General features: G+C 44.7%; 2 protein-coding genes across 2 annotated transcripts in view; one reads left to right on the top strand and one right to left on the bottom strand.

Moving 5' to 3' along the window:
- Nucleotides 1–9,707, top strand: part of foxp1b (forkhead box P1b) — a gene marked incomplete at its 5' end in the record, with an annotated part of 91,536 nt that extends 81,829 nt beyond the window's left edge. Inside the window, 6 exon segments of the mRNA XM_083660961.1 lie at nt 747–823; nt 1,477–1,578; nt 2,722–2,843; nt 3,738–3,807; nt 4,690–4,874; nt 9,411–9,707. Of these exon segments, the coding sequence (XP_083517087.1) occupies nt 747–823; nt 1,477–1,578; nt 2,722–2,843; nt 3,738–3,807; nt 4,690–4,874; nt 9,411–9,555 (701 nt within the window). The 3' untranslated portion in view covers nt 9,556–9,707.
- The window catches only part of gpr27 (G protein-coupled receptor 27), a gene marked incomplete at both ends in the record, with an annotated part of 228,038 nt that extends 213,852 nt beyond the window's left edge, over nt 1–14,186 (bottom strand). Inside the window, one exon of the mRNA XM_083660735.1 lies at nt 9,600–14,186. Within this exon, the coding sequence (XP_083516861.1) occupies nt 9,600–9,692 (93 nt within the window). The remainder of the gene's footprint in view (nt 1–9,599) is intronic.
- Nucleotides 14,187–24,828: the final 10,642 nt, after the last annotated feature.

The following is a 24,828-nucleotide window of genomic DNA, read 5'->3' on the forward strand; positions in this document are numbered from 1 at the left end:
TCTCCAGGTACCACGCTACGCACGTACACTCACTGACTCAACATGTACAACATGTCCATTTCTCCAGGTACCACGCTACGCACGTACACGTACACTCACTGACTCAACATGTACAACATGCTCATTTCTCCAGGTACCACGCTACACACGCACACGTACACTCACTGACTCCAGGTACCATGCTACGCACGCACACGTACACTCACTGACTCAACATGTACAACATGTCCATTTCTCCAGGTACCACGCTACACACGCACACGTACACTCACTGACTCAACATGTACAACATGTCCATTTCTCCAGGTACCACGCTACGCACGTACACGTACACTCACTGACTCAACATGTACAACATGTCCACTTCTCCAGGTACCACGCTACGCACGTACACGTACACTCACTGACTCAACATGTACAACATGTCCACTTCTCCAGGTACCACGCTACACACACACACGTACACTCACTGACTCATTTCTCCAGGTACCACGCTACACACACACACACACGTACACTCACTGACTCACATGCACACACTCACCTGCCTTGCTCATCATGAACTGACATGCAGACAGTACAGTACACACCACAAACCATAATATACACACACCAGCACGTGATCACGCTGTAATTGTGCTATCAGCCACCGGGGCTGCTGACAGGAGCTTGACTGTTGACACCTTGATCGTTTAATTCCATGTTGACACAGGTATTAAATCTTTGTATTTGTTCCCTGTGTACAGATATCGTTCAGAACAAAGAGTTTTACATGAATGCCGAAGTTAGACCACCGTTCACGTACGCCTCGTTAATAAGACAGGTAAGGACTCTGCGCTGCTCACTAACCCATTTAATCTGTCACTTAAGCCACTGGGCACTTACACTCTGTCTAGGCTTAATAGGAAACAGATCAAATATTCAGCGTGGACACAAGCTACTTCTGTTCCACTTCTCTCTCCTCCCGTTCCTCGTTAAATTTCAAATACAATTTAGACGTGCGCAGGAGCAGATTAACCATCTGCAAATGAGTGCAAGAATGCGCACGGGATTCGAAAAACGGCCACATAATAACAATGGCTTTTGATTAGGCATTTTCAGTGGCTGTGATTATTATGAAATTCATTTCACACAACAGTAGGGATGAACCTGTTTTAAGATGGCCAGTCAATTATCGCTGGGCCGTAGTAATCTGGCATCTCAGGAATTAATCTGAGCCGGCCATAATTGCTGCCCTGTAATCTGCCTGAGAAGTGTTTTTGCTTGCCCTTCATTTACACCCGACAAAGAAAATATATTCAAATCTGCCGCTTGCAATGAGAAGAGGAGGCTTCCATAAACACACTGAGTGGTGCACATCATAGGGACAGTTTTTCACCAGAGAGCATACAAACCTGTGAATTATTTATTTATTTATTTTTACAGAGCAAAATTGTGAATTGTGAATGTTTGTTTGTGTCACTGTTCCTCATGCAGGCGATCCTGGAATCTCCAGAAAAGCAGCTAACACTAAACGAAATCTACAACTGGTTCACAAGAATGTTTGCATATTTTAGGCGCAACGCAGCAACGTGGAAGGTAATATCGCCCTCCTTCTGCTGACTTCTTTCAACCAATGCCGAGGGCGGGGGGGGGGGGGGGGGGGGGGGAGACGCTAGTGTTGATGTTGGGGGGAATTAAATGATAGCCAAGGCGTATCAACTTTATAAATGAACCTTAACCCAATTCATAACAATACAGCACTTTATTCTGTCCAGAATCAAACCGCCCTTTACACAAACACTGGAACCTCACGGCAGGACCGACCAGAGGAAAAACGTGCATTCTTGTCGGAGAAGAAAAAACAATTGGCTGTGTAATGTGTGGGGATGTTTAGGCGGTGGGTGGCATGGGCTTAACATAGCAGCACTCTGCCAGTGACTCCTGGCTGAGCCCCTCGCACACACTTCAGAACAAGGAAGACTTTCTTTTCCACGAGACCACAGACGTGCACACACACACACACACACACACACACACACACACACACACACACACACACACACACCTACCTCTCACTGTTCGCTGGTCCTCCGTCAGCTCACACACTCACTGACAGCCCTTCCATAGGGGCACATTGGACTTATAAACACAGGAGCCCACATCCCTGCACAGCACACTTACCGTGTCCACATGCTCTCAGTATAGCTCCTGGCATAACAAAGGGATGATATATACACGTCTACTCTCTCATGCCTCACTGATCAGTGCATTTACAAAGTGTTAACTGCCTGCTATAAAAGTCTGACTAAACAAACCTCAGGTTCAAGCAGAATGCAGCTGTCTTCTTCCATAGCCCTTCTTTTTGTTCAACGTGTAACTAAATGTGACATTGTTTCAGTCTAAACATTCCTTTTCCAGATCTTTGTTCATTTGTATTGATTGATCATACGTTGTTGCTCTGTGTGCCTGATAAGCAAAAGGATGTCACTGACATGAGAATGTATTGCCATGTTGCCGTGGAAACCAGGAAATATTTATGCATTGTTTTAGTCATTTGATACTTTAGCACCATTTACTGCCAACAGATTCCTGATCTTATTATTGTAACATCCAGGTTCAATCATGTTGCCTGTCTAAATATTTCTGCTTTGAAATGAATTTTTTTGATGATATTTTTTACTGTACTGATAGCAACCTTGTTTTTTTTTCTCCTCTCCTTGTTTTTTGCACCAACTGCAGAATGCAGTCCGGCATAATCTTAGTCTTCACAAGTGTTTTGTGCGAGTAGAAAACGTAAAAGGGGCTGTGTGGACAGTGGACGAGATAGAGTTCCAAAAGAGACGTCCTCAAAAGATCAGTGGGTAGGTGCTATCAGGCCCTCGTCTCACTGTTGACTGGCTGGCTGGCTGGCTGGCTGGGAAGAGGCTGCTGCTCCATCTCATTGTCTGTGTGCCATAACGTCCAGACTCCCCCCGCTTGCTTTGGTCGCCCCTCCCCTCCATGCTTTCAGAAGGCCTTTTGGTGATGCCCCATAACCCACAATGGCTTCTGCTTGTTTTCATGTTGATCCTCTCCCCTCCCTTCCTTGTTCCTCTGTGTTCCTCTGTGTGTGTGTGTGTCCTCTGTCCTGTCCCACCATCACTGCATCTGCATCTGGCTGTCCCCCTGCTGGCTCGCTTTCCCAGGGTGCCATTCGCACCAACCTTTCCCTGCATAAGTGCTTTGTGAGAGTAGAGGATGAGTTTGGGTCCTTTTGGACCGTTGATGATGGGGAGTTTAAGCGCGGCTGCCACATACAGCGAGGCCGCCCGCGGAAATACGACGAGCTGCTCGTACAGTAAGCACCTCCGCCCTGCCCCCCGTGGCCACGCCCCCACCTGCATGCATCAGTAAGCACCTCCGCCCGCCCCCCGTGGCCACGCCCCCACCTGCATGCATCCGCCTCAGTCTTCCCATCATGCCTCTGTGTTTAGCCCCTCACCTCCATCACGCTGCTTCCATCCACCTCCTCTTCCTTCCTGTGAATTTGCAAAGTGTTCAGATGGTTGTGTGGTATTTTGTCACGTCACTGAACGTCTTAGAGCTTATAGCCTTAATGTCCACATTACTACACCAGTAAATGTATTTAGTTGTTCTTTTAAAGTTAAGTGCATTGATTTCTTTTCTATGCAATGTGATACTATACAGTTAGGAATGCATGCTATTGCTAGGTGAGATATGAGTGTCTGGTTGTAATGTAATTTCTGTGTCTGCAGAAGTCCAGCCTTAGTGAAGAACATTCAGAGCAGCTTGGGCTATGGTCCAGCCCTCTCTGCTGCCTTCCAGGTAAAGAACACTTTCACTTTGTCTCCACCTCGTGCACCCAGAGCCTAGTCTTTGTTTTTGGGGTATGTATGGGTGGGTATGTATGCCCAGTCACCTAGTCTTTGTTATGCCCAGTCACCTAGTCTTTGTTTTGTGGGGATGTGCGGGTGGGTATGCCCAGTCACCTAGTCTTTGTTTTGTGGGGATGTGCAGGTGGGTATGCCCAGTCACCTAGTCTTTGTTTTGTGGGGATGTGCAGGTGGGTATGCCCAGTCACCTAGTCTTTGTTATGCCCAGTCACCTAGTCTTTGTTATGCCCAGTCACCTAGTCTTTGTTTTGTGGGGATGTGCGGGTGGGTATGCCCAGTCACCTAGTCTTTGTTTTGTGGGGATGTGCAGGTGGGTATGCCCAGTCACCTAGTCTTTGTTTTTTGGGGATGTGCAGGTGGGTATGCCCAGTCACCTAGTCTTTGTTTTGTGGGGATGTGCAGGTGGGTATGCCCAGTCACCTAGTCTTTGTTTTTTGGGTATGTGCAGGTGGGTATGCCCAGTCACCTAGTCTTTGTTTTTGGGGGATGTGCAGGTGGGTATGCCCAGTCACCTAGTCTTTGTTTTGTGGGGATGTGCAGGTGGGTATGCCCAGTCACCTAGTCTTTGTTATGCCCAGTCACCTAGTCTTTGTTATGCCCAGTCACCTAGTCTTTGTTTTGTGGGGATGTGCGGGTGGGTATGCCCAGTCACCTAGTCTTTGTTTTGTGGGGATGTGCGGGTGGGTATGCCCAGTCACCTAGTCTTTGTTTTGTGGGGATGTGCGGGTGGGTATGTACAGTGTGACGGCTGAGTGCGAAAGCGCTGACAGCTCTCTTCCGTTTCACATTTGACGCTTTGCGCTTTGCTTTTCAGGCTTCAATGGCAGAAAACAACATACCTCTATACACTACTGCTTCCATTGGAAGTCCCACCCTCAACTCGCTCAACTCGCTGGCCAACGCCATCCGCCACGAGATGAATGAGATGAATGGAGCGATGGACCATGGAAACAGCAACGGCAGTGACAGCAGCCCGGGACGCTCGCCCTTGCCAGCTATGTGAGTGGCACACACACACACACACACACACAAACACACACACACAAACACACACACACACACACACACACACACACACACACACACACAGGCGGTCTATCTCCGTCTGTCTAAGAAGGGCAAAGAAAGTGAGCAGCTTCAGCTGCATACACTGTTGTGTTGGCACAACCACACTCCAAATATAACAGATTTAGATGTGGGGGCGGGAGGAGAAACTCAATGCCCACCCAAAATGCACTAAGAATGACCCTAAACATGGCATTAGATGAAAAAGAAACAATGCCAACGAGGACAATAAATAAGAGAGATATTGGAGTGGTTGTGTTGTGGGGTCATGGTCAGAGCTGTGGCTGGCCTCCCTGTAGAAAAGGAAACTCCACCTCTGCGAAGCTTCCATGGCCGGCCAGGCCGTCCGGGAAAGAGCCGCCCGGAGCCCCTCTGTTATTCTAACAGCCACTTTATAAACTCGGTTTTATTGCCGTTCAGAAATCGTGTCCTGCCGTCCTGCTGAGTCTCGCCATAATCACCCCTCCAATTTGTTAAAATATTTACAAAATGCCAGAGCGCCAAAAGTGGCCGAGCTGCCGTCTTCCACACGCTGCTGAAACGTGAGCCGCAACACATCGGCTAAGCCCCCCCCTCCCCCCTGAGCAGCGCTGAAAGAAAAACAACACAAAAGCATAATTAGTCTTGAAGACATGATCCCAGACCTCTGGTGTAGGAAAGTTGCGGTGGGCCTGCAGACCGCAGCTCCCCGTTTCACTTGTTGTATAGGAGTGTCTGCTAAGTTGTTTGAAGCCTAAAATAATACGGCGCGCGCTGCATCGTTTCCAGATGTGGGGGCAGACCACCGATGCGCAGCCGGGGGTTGGCTTCGGGGACGGCCTCCCGAAAACGTCTGCGCTGCAGGGAAACTCTGCCGGAAAACAAAACAAAAAGAGGCGCAGTAATGAGCTGCCGGCCAAATGGAGGAAAGTGCCATCCCTAATCACTGTTCACATAGCTGTGAGCGTGGCTGTGGAACAGGAAAGGCACAGGCAGGATGGGTGTGCTGGCCTCAGGGCAGCCGGCTTCTCTCTCTCTCTCTCTCTCTCTCTCTCTGCCCCTCTGCCTCTATCTTTAGGCTGATACAGACCAAACTCTCTCTGTTCTCCACAATTATGTGCATAAGCTTTATGCAAGTACAAAATGAGTTAAGTCTATTTTCTTTTGCTTTTTAAAGGACGTCTTTATTCTCTTTAGCAGAACACACCCAGTGTTTCGTGCCTGCCGAGACTAACTAAATGTAATATAGCACTTACTATATATTCCATCGCTTACTGGAAGCGTCCTTATACTCCCTTTGCTCTGGGAATAACCCCTAAACTGCCAGGTAGAAAAACATCGCTCCCTCTTCCCATTCAAACCCATTACAGTGGAGCTCAGACAGTTCCACTGCGGCTAACTCGCTGGCTAACATGTGTTTTCCACATGGCCCCCTGTCTGCTGCTGCCTGACAGAGCCCAGCTTTTGAACAGTGTCAGGAGAGCAGAGCCGCTCTCTTTAACCCATTGATGCCTGATGCAGCATTTGCGTGTATATCCCTCATTTGTGTGCGTATCCCTTTAAGACCGCGAACCGCGTTAACGCGGTTCGCGGTCTTAAAGGGATACACACACAAATGCTGCATCAGGTATCAATGGGTTAACAGCCAGAGCACAATCAGGTATCCAGAGAAGAAGGCTAATTAGAAGCAGAGTGTGGAATCAGCATGCAGCTCAACAAGCATCATAATAACAATTTCATGTCTGCCCTGCAGCCAGAGAGCGCGACCCGAGGCAACGGGACTTGTGGAGTTACTTTGATCTTGAAATTGATAGAAAAGCTGACTTTACTTTTTCCACCTCTTTTATAATTTACACCAAAATATGTCAGCTCGTTAGCGTAGGAGCATCTCCATCACAATGGTCACAAATCACACAAGATGTCCTGGCGTGAGGAAATGAAATGCAGGTTAGGCTGATGAAGAATGCATCAGTTGTCCCTTGTTGTTGTAGTAAATGAGCCCAGCGCCTCGACTTGACATCGCTCTACCTCTACTGCTGTACTGTACTGTACTGTACTGTACTGTACTGTACTGTATGTATAACTGCAGGTTAGATCCACTACTATATGTAGGCTGGCACTGCAGGTTAGATCACTGCAGGTTAGATCCACTACTGTACTGTAGGCTGGCACTGCAGGTTAGATCACTGCAGGTTAGATCTACTACTGTACTGTAGGCTGGCACTGCAGGTTAGATCCACTACTGTATGTAGGCTGGCACTGCAGGTTAGATCCACTACTGTATGTAGGCTGGCACTGCAGGTTAGATCCACTACTGTATGTAGGCTGGCACTGCAGGTTAGATCCACTACTGTATGTAGGCTGGCACTGCAGGTTAGATCCACTACTGTATGTAGGCTGGCACTGCAGGTTAGATCCACTACTGTATGTAGGCTGGCACTGCAGGTTAGATCCACTACTGTATGTAGGCTGGCACTGCAGGTTAGATCGCTGCAGGTTAGATCTACTACTGTATGTAGGCTGGCACTGCAGGTTAGATCACTGCAGGTTAGATCACTGCAGGTTAGATCACTGCGTGTTAGATCCACTACTGTGTAGGCTGGCACTGCAGGTTAGATCACCACAGGTTAGATCCACTACTGTACTGTAGGCTGGCACTGCAGGTTAGATCACTGCAGGTTAGATCCACTACTGTACTGTAGGCTGGCACTGCAGGTTAGATCACTGCAGGTTAGATCCACTACTGTATGTAGGCTGGCACTGCAGGTTAGATCCACTACTGTATGTAGGCTGGCACTGCAGGTTAGATCCACTACTGTATGTAGGCTGGCACTGCAGGTTAGATCCACTACTGTATGTAGGCTGGCACTGCAGGTTAGATCCACTACTGTATGTAGGCTGGCACTGCAGGTTAGATCCACTACTGTATGTAGGCTGGCACTGCAGGTTAGATCCACTACTGTATGTAGGCTGGCACTGCAGGTTAGATCGCTGCAGGTTAGATCTACTACTGTATGTAGGCTGGCACTGCAGGTTAGATCACTGCAGGTTAGATCACTGCAGGTTAGATCACTGCGTGTTAGATCCACTACTGTGTAGGCTGGCACTGCAGGTTAGATCACCACAGGTTAGATCCACTACTGTACTGTAGGCTGGCACTGCAGGTTAGATCACTGCAGGTTAGATCCACTACTGTACTGTAGGCTGGCACTGCAGGTTAGATCACTGCAGGTTAGATCCACTACTGTACTGTAGGCTGGCACTGCAGGTTAGATCACTGCAGGTTAGATCCACTACTGTATGTAGGCTGGCACTGCAGGTTAGATCACTGCAGGTTAGATCCACTACTGTACTGTAGGCTGGCACTGCAGGTTAGATCACTGCAGGTTAGATCCACTACTGTATGTAGGCTGGCACTGCAGGTTAGATCACTGCAGGTTAGATCCACTACTGTACTGTAGGCTGGCACTGCAGGTTAGATCACTGCAGGTTAGATCCACTACTGTATGTAGGCTGGCACTGCAGGTTAGAGCATCACAGGTTAGAGCGGCTGCTCACAAAGTTTTTTTTTCCTCCTCCTCTCTGCCACAGCCAGGCCTCCTCTCCCCCTGTGCTTTAGTCCTGCTCTGTTTCTGTAATGAGAAATTTGGCAGATCTCATCTCTTTAGCGCCTCTTTTGCCCAGGCTGCAGGCTGGGCGGGAGGGTGTGTGGAGGGGTGGGGGGGGGGGGGGGGGGGGGGGGGTGTGGAGGGGTGGGCGTGGGGGGGGGGTGCACGGTGCTCATGTTTTTCGCCTTGTTTACAAGTGACAGCGTTATTATTCTCATAAGGGCTCTGTTTCTTATCACAATGTTGTGGCGAGTGTGCGGCGCGGCGCGCTCCTCGCGCGTCTCTCCTGCCAGCCTCCTTTTCTTCCCTTATTGACACTTGGTTGAAAATATGCATTAATTGTGGAGTTGAAAGCGAGCACGCCGGTGTCTGCTGGCTGTGTTTGCTTGAAGTTGATTAATGATAGAAGCGGGCTCGGGGTCGTCCTCTGGAGACCCGCCTCGCAGGTTGTGCATGTTAACGAGCAGGAAGGGGAACACACAGCGCGCCGCTGATCCTCCGCCACCAGGAGGCTGACAACGCCAGCCCACTCCGCTCCGCAGAGTCCATTCTCTCCTCTCCTCGTCTCACGTTGTTAATCTTCCTCATTTATCAATTCTAAGTGAATACCCTGTTGTCGGTTGCCATGAAAATAAAAAAAGCCCGCAGCTTTTCCCGGGATTGGAAATACCTCAAAAGAAAGCTGAAATTATCATCGGTGCCAGTGAGGGGGCCCCCCCACTCAGACTGTTCACCAGACATTTGTTTTTGTTCGTCCTTTTCTTCCTTTATAAACAGAATCAGCTTCTTCTTTTTGTGCATCTGTGTGAAAGGTTAAAAAAAAAGGAGGAGAGCAGGAACTGGGACGTGGCTCAGGTTTTCACACCCTTCTCTCTCCTCGCAGGCATCACATCAGCGTTAAGGAGGAACCACTGGACCCCGAGGACCACGAAGGCCCGCTCTCCCTGGTGACGACCGCCAATCACAGTCCGGATTTCGATCACCACAGAGATTACGATGATGAGCAGGGCCACGACGACATGCTGTAAGGCTGAGTCCAACCCCACTCCCCCCTCATCCCACACGCCCCAACCCCCCTCCAACCCCCCCCCCACCCCCCCCCCCCCCCCCCACCCCCCCCCACCCCCACCCCCCCGGCCTCAGAGGCAGAGGCAGTCTGGGTCATCTGGGAGACGGGGAGCGCTCCACAGATAACGAACGCTGAACTGCAAGCCTCCACCGCTGATGACAGCTCTCAAATGTCTCCCATTGACTTTTAGTGCCATCACAATACATAGTGAAAACACACAGAAAAATACATCCCGTTTGGGGGATTTTTTTTTTTGTCCTTTTGATTTCTTTATACTTTTGATTTAAGTGAAACTTAAAAAAAAATGAACTTGATTTCTACTCGACGTGGGTCGGACGGACTTGTTTGGTACGGGGGTGTTCTTGGTCGGTGTGGGAGATTTTGGGAGGCCAGAACGAACGGGCGGGGGGACCTTCAACTGTGCAGCCGGGACGGACTGCATGCAGCCCACTCGACCCAACACTGAGCACGGACTGCAGAGGGCTTGTCTCTCTCTCTTCCTCTCTCTCTGTCGCTCTCTCTCACACACACACACACACACACACATCTGCCCGCAAACTCGAGAGAGAGAGAGAAATGACTGACGTTTAATTTACACCGTGTGTGTGCGAGGGGAGAGCGAGCAAGCGCGGACTTCTGTTCATTGTCACTGCCTTCAACACTTTTCATTGGTTTGCTTCCATCTAAGGGTGGGAGGGATGTGTGTTTTTTTCTGGGTGTATTCTTGGGGAGGGGGTGGGTGAGAGGTTCTAAAATATCAATGTATGTGTCTTTTTTCATCATTCATGGCTGTTGTTGACGTTGCTTTTGTTTTTGTTGATTGTTGATTTGTCTAAACTGATCAGACCTCATGCTGTGTGGTCAGCACTTGATGATTGAATGTCTCTGATTTCCTTTCATGTTGTTCCATGACCCCTTTTCTTTTCTTCTTTTACACATGAAGCAGAATGTCAAATACCAAGTAGTATTTTTCTGTCATTTATTCCACAATCTTCAGAAAGCCACCTCCACCTCCCTGACACGTAGCCCAACCCCCCCCCCCCCCCCCTCACCCGCTCCACACCCCCCCCCCCCCACACCCCCTGCCCCCCACCCCCTTCCCTCCTGCTCATGAAGTCCATCGGCAATGCACTACTCATAATGAAGGCTCTCTCCACGCATCAATGAAGTTTAATTTAAGATGCGAATGAATGACAGAGAAATCATGCAGGTTGTGATTTATCCCTATGAAATTAGACTTTAAAACAGCCCCTTCACGGCCGAGCATGTTCAGCCGCAACAATATTTCTGATCACTTACAAGCTCCGTTTTTTTTCTTTCTTTTCCTACAGGAAAATGAAAATGTCAGGTGTGCACTGCAGAGATAATGATTTAGACCAACTAATTGTGATTCCTGAACACGACTGTCGTTGTTAATCAAATGTGTCTCGTCTTTTCCACGATGTGATTTCATTCATCCAGGCAATGCTTGAAGATAAACGTGCATTCCCTATAGTTTTATTTGTACCACATGCATGACTAGCCTTTAAGTTTTAGTGAGTGATAATAATTACACATGAGATGAAATATTCATTTCCTTCCTCTAGGGAAAAATCCCAAGACCTGCAATAAGACCTAAACATTGCACATTCCAACATTTGACAGCCATTATCAGGGCCCAAACACGTATATGCCATTGAGGGACTGTGGATTCAGTAGCCAGGTTCAAGACAATAGTAGTAATGTCAGTCCAACATTGAACCGGCTGGAATCCACATAGGGACTGTGGTTTTGTGAGGCTACAACAAAATAGGCCAATTCCAGGTTTGGTAGACAGTCAAACTGAATACATTCATAAAAAAAAAAGACCATTACTTTTTTAAGACTGCAATCAACCACTTTGATTTGTTCTCTTTTAATTTATTACTATTATTATTTTGATGTTTTATTTTGGCATTTTTAGTTGTTGATGTGTCTGATATCTTGTTCTGTGACTACCAAAGATAAACTACAAAGTCAAACAATGTTCTCTGTTCCATGCAATAGCAGATAAGGCCAAATATCTCTCCTCCATTCTCTCCCACTGGATGTGAAGGGATCTTTACGGGAGGGAAAGATAGTCTCAGCTGTGTGGAGCCAGCAGCAGATAGAATATAGGATAGATCATTCACTTGATCAAACCAAAGGGGAGTGTCTCGAACAGCTGCAGTAAACTTTGCAGTGAGAAAAAGTGAATGGGAGGCGACCACAGAGAGTCCCACCACATTATGACCAAATTAGGGAAACTTTGTCTTTGGGCCAATGAGTGGAACCGGGGGGGCAACATAATGGTGTGGAGATAAGCTTGATGAGGAGAATATACCGGGTAAGCGGAAAAGCTTTGCAGAGAACAATGTGAAATGGATTCTGTACTTCAACTGGACCACACAATGATTCAATGTTTTGTTCCTCTTCTTTTATTCCTCTTTTAATTTGTATCCTTTCAAATGATTGTATGCCACTTTTTAGGGGTTTCTTCTAGCATCTCGACGGGACTCCCGCTGTTTCTTTGTCAAGATTGGCGAGACTTTATGATTGTGTTTTAGTTTCTGTCAACGTATTACTTTTTATATTAAAAAACACTCCTGTCAACTACTAAGCTGGGTACAAGGTACTTTATGGCAGTTATTATTATTTCTTCCAAGTTCACCATGCGTTTACTATTAAGAAAAAGGGGCAATCTGTGGTTTTCCAGAAGATGTATTTAATATCCAGGCAGCTGTGGGAGACGGGTCAGCCGCAGCCCGGGTTTCGGATCGTGAGAACAGGGCCCAGCTCGTCCACAAACCCCCCCGTCTCCGGCCGGGTCGCTCGGTATTCCGAAAGGGGGGAAAGCGCTGGTAGATGAGAACATTGTCAGCATGTGTAGCTTGACATGACTAAAGATAACAGCATGAGAAAACCGTTAGTACGCATACCTCAGTTCAAACCTATAGGGAGTGATTGAATTAAATGAGAAAAAAATAAACAAACATTTCACTCAGTTGCACTTAGTTGTATGTCTTGCATGTGTAGTCTGAAACTGTAGAGAAAATATATAAAAATGAAAATACTAAAAAATCAGAAAATTAAATTAGAGCTTGTTTATCTTAAAGGTCTCATCTTTTTTTTTTTTTTTTTTTGCCAAACCAATCCAAACCTCAGGCCTTTGTTTATTAAGATATCACCCAGCTGTATGTGTCACAGTCTGTTCTGATGTACTGACGGGTTGTTTTTGGGGGCGTTCCAATACTATAGGTTGTACATACATGTCGGTATAGCCTTCGTCTTTCTCCTGTCCTTTCCTTTTCAAAGATCAAAAATACATTTGTGTTCTAATGTTTGCTTTATCGCCACTGCTTTGTATTAAACTATGAAATAGCTATGAGAAAAACTGCTGTATGTATTGGAAATAGCAAACTGTGCTGCAAATGTATTTTACTTAGTAATACTTGCTTTAAAAAAAAAAAACTAAAAAGAAAAAAAAAAGTCATCCATGCAGACATCTGGGCGAGCTGGGTGGGGGCAGGCGGGGGGGGATATTAACGATCCCCAATTTTGGATTTTAAACTGTAATATAGAAAACAGACTTTTCTCTGTTATCATTGACCTAAGCATTTTGTACAGATTTTTTTCCTCTTTGTGTTAAGCTGTTTTTGATACTTCCTTTTGATGGTCCAACCACTGCCTTCTGTGGCTGTATGTTCAACATGATGCTCTGTTACAGGGCAGACACGTATATTTCCTCTACAAGATGGAGATATCTTGCATGACTAATTCCAGGGTCACAGAGATATGGGGGGGGGGGGTTATGGTTAAAGTGGTCAGTAATAATATAAGGGTGTATCAATCTAATGATATTTTATATGAAATTAATAGGAAAAAGAAGAAAAATATGCAGTGCCAAGATGTAAAGAATATTGTTAAATGCTGTTTTCTTTCTTTCTTTCTTTGGATTTTTTCTTCCCCAGAGAATTTCATTCACTATCTCACGCATCCGAGATGTGTCCTTCCTCATCCACATCATCACGATATACCGCAGGTTAACGCAGGCATTTTGGTTGACATCGGAAAAAATATCTCTATATTTTTATCGCGACGATTTGGAAATGGGTTTATTTTTAAAACGATTAAAAACAAAAACAAAAAAAAACGTAAAAAAAACAAAAAAAACAAGCACAGCAGGTAAGACACCTTAAGCTGAGTCGTGGGGCGGGCGGCGCTCTGGACTTTGGGTCGCAGAGTCCCGGCGGCACCCGTGCTAATTTGCCATGGTTTCATCCGTCACCATCCGGGTTAGCGTGTCATTCCGTCCCCTTCTCTCTCTCTCTCTCTCTCTTCTGCATCCCACAGGAGCCGGCCCTCATCCTGCAGCAGCTAGGTCCAGCTTCCATTTTTTTTTCTGTTTATTTTCAAGGTCTGCTCTATTTTTTTCCTGTTTTTTTGTTTGTTTTTTATAAAGAGAAATATTATGGCTCATCACCTCCATCGGTCTGTAACCTCATCATTCCTGGTCTGTGTGATGCAGACTGTTGTAGTCAGTGGCGATGACTGACGTGAGCATTCTAAACATGCAATAAAAATGCTGGTTGTTCAGACGGTTCTTCCGAAGTCTTCCGTCGTCTGTTTTCCATTGCAGGGACTTGAAGGCAGCACCCCCCCCTGTTCCCCCCCCCCCCCCTTACAGCGTGTGACCCTATGCGTGTGGTGCAGAGCTGCAGGTCTCTATTGTGCCACATCTAATTGAAGTGTAGTATAATATAGAGGCAGGGCAGAGTCCTGGCCGACGGTCCATTTCAGAGGAAAGATAGAATGCAGAGTTAATGTGGTTGTCTAAATTTAGCACGTCGTCAGTCACAGTCGGCCCAAAACCTTGTGTGTCTGAAATGTCAACTTTTCAGGAGTGACGAAAAGCAGCCTTGGTTTGAGCTTGATGACGATGTGTTTTGAAATGCAGAAGCTGGCGGATTTCCTCAACCCATAGAGGAGCATCTTCTAATGTTTCCTTTAAAGTGAAAATATGAACATCATCAAAATTGGAATTACGAGGTTTTCACCCAACAATGGTGATATATTCACACGGATTCATATTAGATAGAATGTGACTTAAATATACATAAGCATACAAGATATTCTTTTTGCAATTTTCCCAACCCGTCGTAACACAAAATATACAGTGTTTTAAACACATTACCAATGTTAAAGCTTTTACAACTGCAAAATCCATTTATAACTCGTATGTACTGTAGCTGTCATACTGTAAGGTCAGTCCACGTGTCAAATGAAACGATAACCTTCAGAGAGAAGAAACATGCATACCGGGTATACCTTCAGTCCAACTACAGTATATAAACAAAGATGTGGAAGACATGTTTCAATAGGGGGTGCTAGCCTGCAAAACAGATGGGATCTTTAAAATTTCTCAAGCTGGTCTATTTCTTGTTATTTTTGCGGGCTGGCTCGACTCCGGCATCTCTGTTTATCTCTTACGGGACTCTGCAGCCACTACTATCATCCCAGCTTCAACATTAAATTATATTGTAATTAAAAAGAGACAGTTAAACTGTCCTTTCTTCACAGCAATTTAGGTAACTGCATTTGATAAGCTATAAATTGTAACAGCATTAAAATTCCAGAAATATTAGCGATATGGATGGATATGGGAGATAATGCTGATGACCAAGACTTGCATTTTTATGTTGGAGGCACAGGTCATGTTGGCCACTAAACAGGAGACAGAGATCAACTCTAAGCACTTTTAATCTTGTGAAACAAGCAATTACAAATAGTTGCATTGATTCGTTAAAAAGCTTTAGGTGACATAAATCGTTTCTTGCTTAGCTTATTGCTCCAATACATAAATGTCAAGTGTATTATTAATTAAGGGCTTTGAAAGACAAGATTTAATGGAAACAATATAAAATCACGAGCAATCTTTTTGTAGGCAGTATTTCACCCTGCATTCAGGACAGTGCATTTTCCATGTTTTCATGATCGCAAACTGTACCAAATAACATAAACTTCATAGAGCGAGGAGACCTTATAAGGAAAGCTGTTTTTAAATCATCCTGTGTACCGCAGGGTAGCCGCATTCATATAAATTTATCAGACAATAACTTCTCACTTAGAGGCATTAACATATGATATTATTATAGTCCATAAATGTGGATGAAATATTATGGGAAGATTTCTCATTGGTGGGTCTACATAGATATATTGGTGCAGTGACATGATCAGCCAATACTGGCCTTCCACACATAAATCACTATTGTCATGCAAACCATTGATAAAGCAGTGATATAACTGGGACAAGGCTTGATATGTTGGCACAATATCCTAGATTCAGATGTACACAATAACCTTTATATACTGTACAACTAGACATCTTGCACGCTACGCGCGCTCGATTCCTAGGCGTTCTCGCTGCGCGGGCTTGCCCACCCTGTAGCTCGCCAAGCTGCCACTGCAGATTGCATACACAGATCAGTCGCTGCACGGCCTCGCCCGAAGCTCGGCTGCGGCATGGCCTCGCCTGCCCTACTGGCGCATGTGTGTGTGTGCAGCTCAGCCGCTGCGCGGCCTCGCCCACAGCTCGGCTGCTGCGTGGCCTCACTTGCTCTATTGGCGCGCAGGTGTGTGTTGCTCACAAAATGTTATTGCCTTTAAGTTTACATGCGCGGGGGTTGTGTGTGTGTGCCCCTTAAGTTTACATCAGTGCCTATGTCATAAGATGATTTTCCTCTTATGACATCACTGATGACATCAGTCTGACATCATCAGTGAGTCTTATGACATCACTGATGTCATCATCAGCGGGACAAAATTTGAAACCGAGAACAAACATTGCCCACATGCTCCCTTTTATAGATATAGATAGAAGAGATAGATGACAGTGTTCAAATATGTTCTCAACGTGGGGTCTAGAAGAAGAATAACTAATTTGATCATAGTTTCTCTGTTACCTCTCCACTTACAGTAGTCAGGTACAGGTAGTTGTGGAATTCTGGACAAAATAATATCTAGCAATAAAAAATATATTTGAGATTTGAGTTTGAGAGACAAAATCTTTGACAATCTCATGAAATTGGGGTCTGTGGCTCTAATGTGGACTAAATTAGGGCTCCTTGATATGAAAAAAGTCGAGAATGAATCACTGAATAGATAGCAATGATGATCAGATATTTTACAGCAGAGGTTTTCAAAGTTTCAGGGGAGGCACAGTGAATGGAAGTGAAAAAATATTACAGTAGCTATTAAAAGAAGATCTCATAGAATAGCCTAAATGTGCGTGAAACAAATAAAAATGCATTCAGACATACCTTCTTTATGTGTTTGGTGCAATCTGGAGTATGTCAAACAGCAATAGCAGGCTATCTTGGCTCAATTGTTAACTGTCTACTCTATGGGATCAAATAACAATCATGATCCCATACCCATAGGCATCCAGGAATTGAGCGAGGAGGGCTCCTTTGTCTGAGGGAGGCCCACAGTCTCAGACTTTGAAAAGCCCTGTTTTACAGCACCACTTCTTGTGACTTGTGACCTGCCTTAGATTAGCCAATCATCTTTTTTTACGTCTTAGATGGCAAAAACAAACACGGATTGCTGCTGTTCACTTGATCCTAATTCAAGCATGACACAGCCACTCACACAAGAGCTTCAACTCAAATAGTCAAAGCTGGCAAACTCCCAATATTGCAGCAAGGTAATTAGCAGCCCTGCAGTATTTGCTATTCATGGTTCATGTAAAAATTTGTTTATTAAGATGGGCTGCAGGCGCTGGTGTGCACTGTGCAATAGACCTGCTTGTAATTAGATTCCAATTATTTGTCTGTTTCTGATATTGTAAACTGGCACTTACCACATCAGTTAAATTGACACACTGCACTGCTTGGTTTACCCGGTAATTAAAACGTGTTCTGTTAATTAGATGATGACCACTTTATTCCAGGGCTCTTGTGTTTGGGCTCCTCGGCAGCTCGCTGTTTGGATCATGAGTTGCCAGACGCTTCCCTAATCAGCCCTTGTTTTGTTTCAATTACCACCTGCTGTTCAAAAGGCATGCCTCGCTGCCCCCGCCCCCTCGCCCCAACACACACACATGCACGCATGCACACGCACACATACAGTACACACACACTCTAAACAATGCTGGGCCTGCATACTAGCGGCCCCGGCTCCAACACATACACTAATACACAGCTGGGCCCACTTTCTTCTTTATTAGAGGTTTCAAAGAGAGTCCAAGCAATTAAAAAGGGAACCAAAGGAAGATGAAAGTATAAAGGTACTTATCACATCAGTACATGTAGTAGTCCTCATGTGAGTAGCCAATGGTAATTATTACTCTCATTGAGTAAATACCTCAGAAGATGTCTCCTTCCCTTGGTAACAGAGGGTTAAAGGCTTTTGCACATCAAGTCCCTATTTTTGGTCCACATATTAAAATGAATACGACCTCATGTTGTGTCACTCACGTGTACACACTGACTCCGAAACTTTCGTTCGTCATTAAAGTTTTCGGAACAGGTTCAATTTTCAGCATTTTTTGCATCGGTCTTTTGCGAGCTGTTTGGCCCGTCTTTGTTTTTTTTTAAGGTTTGATTACATGGACATGAATGGGAAAAACATCAGCATGCAGCAGTTAGGCAGAGTGTTGTGGCCAGTTTTTGGCAGTAGTTGAACTACATTTTGAAGTAGTTTGCTGGTAGTTCAACTGCAGGATATTTACTGAAGGTTTTCAGGCTCTTAAGTCCGGTAAAGAACTTCCTAATTGTGAAGCGCAACTTTCTTTTTCAAATCACACTCATACGGTATTCCTCTTAACTCCTTCTTGTCAGACCTAGTTCAACAGTCACAGATTAAGGTTTAAAGCTTCAATATGAAATCTTTACAAGAGGAAGTGGGTTATAGCTCACTCAGATGAACATGTGGATGTTGTGTGATGTCTGAAGGTTGTCTGTTCAATCCCTGCGTCAGGCAGCACCAGTGGTGCTATTTTTTATCATCATCAGTATTTGAACACTGATAGAAATAAGCTGATGTAGGAGTCTAGTCAGTCTTTGACTCTAGCTTAGTCAGATAAACAGCTGCTCACTCGTTCAATTCCAACCTATCTCACTCTTTATGCTCTCTGTGTTGTCAGTGTGAACACAGTGTGTAGAATTCAAAAGGTCACTCCAAACAGTTCATAGCTCTGCAGGATGAGTCACTGTGTCTCTGTCGCTACCTGACAGGTGGACTATTGGTTCGATTCCCGATGGAGGAAACATATTACAGCACCGCCCTGTCTTTAACGTCACCAGCTGTTTACACCTAGCGGCAGGCTTTAATATCCTCAAATTAGTTAGAAGTCTAATAAAAACTAAAAGAAGATTGTTATTCCATGCAACTCTTAGCAACCAAGTTGAATATCATCCACGAGGCAATAGGCATAAATATGACATTTCAATCATAAAAGTTAATAAGAAACAACATTACTGGGTCCAAGAAATTTCCAGTAGACTATTGTGGCACCTTGCCCTAAAGCCTAAAGAGTAAATGTGGAGTGACACCAGAGGTTTAGCGCAGGTTTAAGCAACCACCACCACCACCCATGCTGACCGTCCTGATTGTACCTGAAGGAAGCCTCACTTTCATGTGATCGAGAGACATAGAGAGACAGTGAGAGAGAGCGAGACTAAGAGAGTTCGGCCAAAATCCCGCTGCAAAAAGTTTGACCTGTCTGGTTTTTAAAATGTTCCATTTCAGCTGTCAATCAACATAAAGCTGTTGTGTGTGTGTGTCGGGGGGGAAGGGGGTTCCAGTAGACTATTGTGACACCTTGCCCTAAAGCCCAAAGAGTAAATGTGGAGTGACACCAGAGGTTTAGCGCAGGTTTAAGCAACCACCACCACCACCACCCAAGCTGAATTTAACTGAATGTACCCTGGCTTTCCTTTGAGTAAGCGACATAGGGAGAGAATGAAAGAGAGAGAGAGAACAGAGTTCGACCAAAATCCCGCTGTAAAAAGTTTGACCTGTCTGGTTTTTAAAATGTTACTTTTCAGCTGTCAATCAACATAAAGCTGGTGTGTGTGTGTGTGTGAGCGGAGGGGGGGTCATAAAGTCTCTGAAAATCTTTATGGTAAAAACAAAGATAAGAGCTCTTCCTTTATGTTTTTTTTAATTCAGACATGTTATGCTTTATTGACAGACGTATCGTGAGAGAAGGACACAGAGGTGTGGGAGAGAGAGACAGAGAGAGAGAGAGAGAGAGAGAGGGAGGAAGAGAGAAGAACATGCAACAACAGCCCACAGGCTGGATTTGAACCAGGTCACTGTGGGAGGACTGAGGCTTACATGGTAAACTACACACTCACCTCAGTGTGCTACCAGGGGACACCTTCTGGTGTTAATTAGTAATTACTTTATTGAACAGCCAATCACTATCCTCTGACAACCTGCTAGAGGTTTGAACTAGGGGTGGAGCCGAACCCGGTATTCAGAAAAGCACAAATACAGTACGTGGGTTTTTACAAATATTATTTATTTCATACAAATATTTATAAAATTATTTGTTTCCTCTGCCTCTGTGTGTCATGGATGTGTAAGCCTGAGCTCTATGTGTCTGTCTCTTTGGCTGAGTGGTGAGTGCAGTTGTTTCTGTTCTGATAGACGAGGGATCAAAACCGACTGTAGTAACCCTCCTTTGCAGTATAGTTTATAGAAGGACATTTATGTTAACACTTTAATATCCTCAAATTAATTAGAAGTGTAATAAAAACTAAAAGAAGATAGTTATGCTTATTTCCACTTTTACTCAAATACAAATAACTTTGCTGCCACAAAAAACAGATGAAAGTTAAGTTTGTACACATTCCAGCTTAGAACACACAACCTCTCTCTCTGGAGGCAGCTGACATAGACAGTGAACCACAGAGGCACTGCCACTGATGCTGTATTTCTCGCTGTATGACTTTTGAAGTGCTTGGCTATAGGTCAAAAAGGGAAAGGGCTATATTTGAGCTTTTAGTCAATTTAGAAATAATTAAGTAGACTCAGTTGGACATAGCTAATCTCTCTACGCTTTTGTCTCTTTCCTCTGGCTGTCGCCATTCAAAACTGACTGAGACTCGAACCCACAACCTCAATGGTGAGTAAGGCCTCAATACTGCAGGGCAGCAAGCTAACCCTCTGTGCCACCAGGTCAGACTTCTTACGACTGGTTTTCTCAGCAGTTTTCACTCTTTCCTCTGGCTGTTGCCATTCAAAAGTGACTGAGGTTCGGGTGGGGAAGGGGCACTGACTATCTGTCTGTAGGAGGCGCTCTGTCAGCTGGTGTGTTTCCAGTCATGTTAAAAAGATGGGAGGCCATCGGGAATCGAACCGACACTCAGCCCGTCATGCAGACAGAGAAACAGGTGCTCAACCCTCAGTGTGGCTGCTAGCATCTGATTTCTACAAGTCTTCATACTGACAACAACATGGAAGGCATAAAGAGTTTGACAAGTGGGCTTTGAACCAGTTAACAACTACATGATAAACAGCAGATTATCTCACTGAGCTCGAGTCAGAGAGACTTCATCCAGTCTTCTTCATCAGCTTATTTGCTTAGTGTTAGTACTGATGATAAAGAAGCATCACAGGTGGAATCCTACAATCTCCAGCTTGTATTTGTAAACATTTCTGAAGCCACAGTCTGATGCAAGGATTGAACCAACAACTAGCCCAGATATGGACAAAAACAAATATCACAATATTTTTCACCAAATACCTCGATATTGATATTGCGACAATATTGTAGGGATGACTAATTGGTGCTTTCACAAAATATTTACACAATGAGATTTCTGATAAATAATCACTAGCAATGTGGATATAATGACTAAGTGGGTAAAGGCAAATAGATACAACCGTGCTGTTATTGTGTGTAAGTAATTAGGTGTGTCGCTTTGTGAGATGGCCTCTAGTTTCCCCGGCTGGATTTGAATTGTCAGGTTCATTCATTCATCTCAGACTGATCACTTTCCAGGAACTGCATAAAAATGTCCCATATTTCCTTAAATTTATTTAATTTCCCTCTGACCACATAGGTCAACTTCTCCAAAGCAAGGCAGGATGCCATTTCCCACAACCACATTGCGGATGTAGGGCCGTCCATACTTTTCCACCTGAGCACAATCACTCTCCTAGCTTGAAGCACGCACAAGTTACTCAAAGGCGCTGTCTTGCGGCCTGGTACAAAGTGGTCAGGATAGATACCCAAAACACAGAGCTTTGCATCAAGAGGGATCTCAAATTTGATTTTTTTTTTCAAATGTTTATTAGTTCTTTGTAATACACTGATAACGTTTTATTATTGTATTAAATGTATTTTAATGTCTTGGACCCCAGGAAGACTAGCTGACGTTACGGCGTCAGCTAATGGGGATCCGTTTAAATAAACAAATAAAAATTGCAGCTATATGTGAGATCAGGTTGGCTACATCTTTCCAAAACAGATGGACTTTTTGGCAAACCCACATACAGTGCAGCAGAGCATAGCATTTGGCACAGGTGTCAGGAATTATTATATTATACTGATGAAGCTTTACATGTATAACAGGTTATCTGGGACCCATTTCTGGCCTACTTGGACGAGATTGGGGGCGACGGGTAACTCACCCAGGTGATTTCTCATAGACCCCTTGCGTGGGATTCCACATCTCATCTCATACAAGCACATAAGCGCCTTACGCGGAATGAATGAACGTTGACTGTTTCTCTCTCTTTTCTGTGTCTGAGCCTCTTTTTGTATTTTTTATGTTCTGAAAAATTGCAAAAATAAAATATTGGAAAAAAATACTCGTTCCTTAAGGAAACGACTGTTTTACTCATGTGTGTTACTTGTAATGTGTTGCGTGCAATGCTAAATGCTAAAAAAAAATACATTTCCCCTTACTGTACAATTGAATGCTTAAGGAATTACAATATATAATCTGCTCAAAACAGACTGATGCGCTAGCATTTACAATCAATTCCATGCAACCAAAGCAACATAGCGACCAAAGCCTCGAGGCAAAACAACTATAACGCAAGTTCATTTACATGTGTTTGAACAGCCAATGCACCGAGAACTGTATATTCAATCCAAGTGAAAGTTATACATCATCTAGAAGCACATCTTGTTGCTTTGACTTGAAAAAATCACTCATCACACAAAAATTCATTTTTTATTTTGAAAGCAGCAGTCAGACGGAAAGTTAAATTGTAGTTTGGGTGTGTATATAGTGTCCACAGTGGAGCCTTCACTGCCAGCAGCACATAAGGAATACAACCCATTTCTATTCGGTGGTCTCCTGGTTTGATGCATGCGAGGTCTTTCTTCCTCTGTCCTCTCATTCCCCAGGGAATGTAATGCAGGATTTCCCCCCTGTCAAAAAGCTATCATTTAAACATGTCATGGGTGGTGTTTACCTGCACTGAACCTTGATTGAGGCAGCCTGTGACTTTACACTGATGCCTTCCTAATCTGTATGACTGGCATGCTAATTTCTCTGACGCTGCCATTCAAAACACAAACATGAAATGTTGGTTTTAGAACTGGGAGACCTGGTAGAGTGAATTTCAAGTACTTATTCAAATATTTCATTAAAATGTAAATTTTTCACAACGCCGTACGTCTAGCTGTGCACAAGGCATGACTTAAGAAGTTATGAAGTTATAACAGCATTTCTCTCTCTGATGCCAATTAACTAGGGGACTATAATGTCCTTACCTTGTTTTATCTCCGTGTAACAGCATGCCAACAAACGCATGAAATGCAACAGGAGTTTGAGGGAGGCAGGTATTGACTGTGAGAGAGGTGGAGTGAGGAGGGGACGAAAGGTAGAAAGCCAAACATGAAGCGAAGAGTGCCGCCTAATCAATTCCCTTATCTTCACAAAGTGCAAATTAAGTGATTAAAAGTGAGGTTATGCAAAAAAAGAAACTATACTGAAAATGAATTGTAAATGAGTAACACCCCCCACACCCCTCCCCTCTCTGTGTGGACATGTGGTATTAGCCGATCTAAGATGGTGATTCTCAAACTTTTTCATATGAAGGACCCCTAATTTAGTACACATTTAGGCCACAAACCCCCATTTGATTTTATTTTTTATTTTTAGCGGACCCAAAACTGAGGATATTTTTTCACGTTAGATATGATTTTGTCCGAATTCCTTGACTATCTGGATTGTATTTTCATACATTCTGTAATCGTTTACTTCTTGCAAATGAAATAATGTTGAAGTTGAACAATTCATCATTGCTAAGGACCCCCTGGAACCCCCTCAAGGACCACTGGGTGGTCCCCGGACCCCGCATTGAGACCCACTGATCTAAGACATTTACCAAGATTGGGACCTATCTGTAAAAAAGAAAAGCCTCACTTAGCTCTCTGTCTGTCAGCGCAGCTTCACTGCTGTTGCGAAAGTGCTAGATTGCAGTATGGATCCCCACAGGCTGAGCTCCATTGTCATTATATTATATCAGAAATTGACATTTTTGGGGCTTTTTGACGAGATGTTTTGCAAGCCGGCCTTCTGTTTGGAATATGTTGCAATTACAGCATCCCTGATAGAGCCGATGATCCTGTTCGTCGAAAATGAGCTGCCAGTCTTGTCAATGGACATCAGCAATTACTCATCCCACTGCGTCTCCTTCCCAGAACATGAATCAATGAATAAATACAGAGGGCTGCTGACAGGAACAAGGCTCCTACACATTTTACATTCCAAAATTCCATACTTTTCCAGACGCAAATTTCCACACTTCTCTGTCAGGCCATATTTGACATCTGAGTACACAAGGGCGTCATTTTGTGTTGAAAGGTGGTGGGGGGGGGGGGGGGACATGTCCCCATTGTAAATGACACCTATGGCGCACACCACAATTTGGAGATTTTGGGGGTGAGCCTCAGTGAAAGCTTGGACTTTGAAGAACTTCTCAAGTGAAGACTGAAAAGCTCTGACACAAATGAGTTGACCTTGTGAGACTCAGTGGCTCACAGTTTGACAGCTGCGTGACAGTTTGGAGGTTGTGGGTTCAAGCCTCAGTCAGTTTCAGAGTTTTGAATGTGGACACCCAGACGAAAGACTGAAAAGCTCTGAGAAAACCTGTCTTATGAAATGTGACCCAGTTGTTCAGAGTTTGGTTGCTGCCCAGCAGTATTGAGCTTGTGGGTTCAAGCCTCTGTCAGTTTAGAGGTCGTGGGTTCGAGCCGCAGTGGCGG

This window comes from Poromitra crassiceps (assembly GCF_964638095.1).
Source record: "Poromitra crassiceps genome assembly, chromosome: 25".
Lineage (NCBI taxonomy): Eukaryota > Metazoa > Chordata > Actinopteri > Beryciformes > Melamphaidae > Poromitra > Poromitra crassiceps.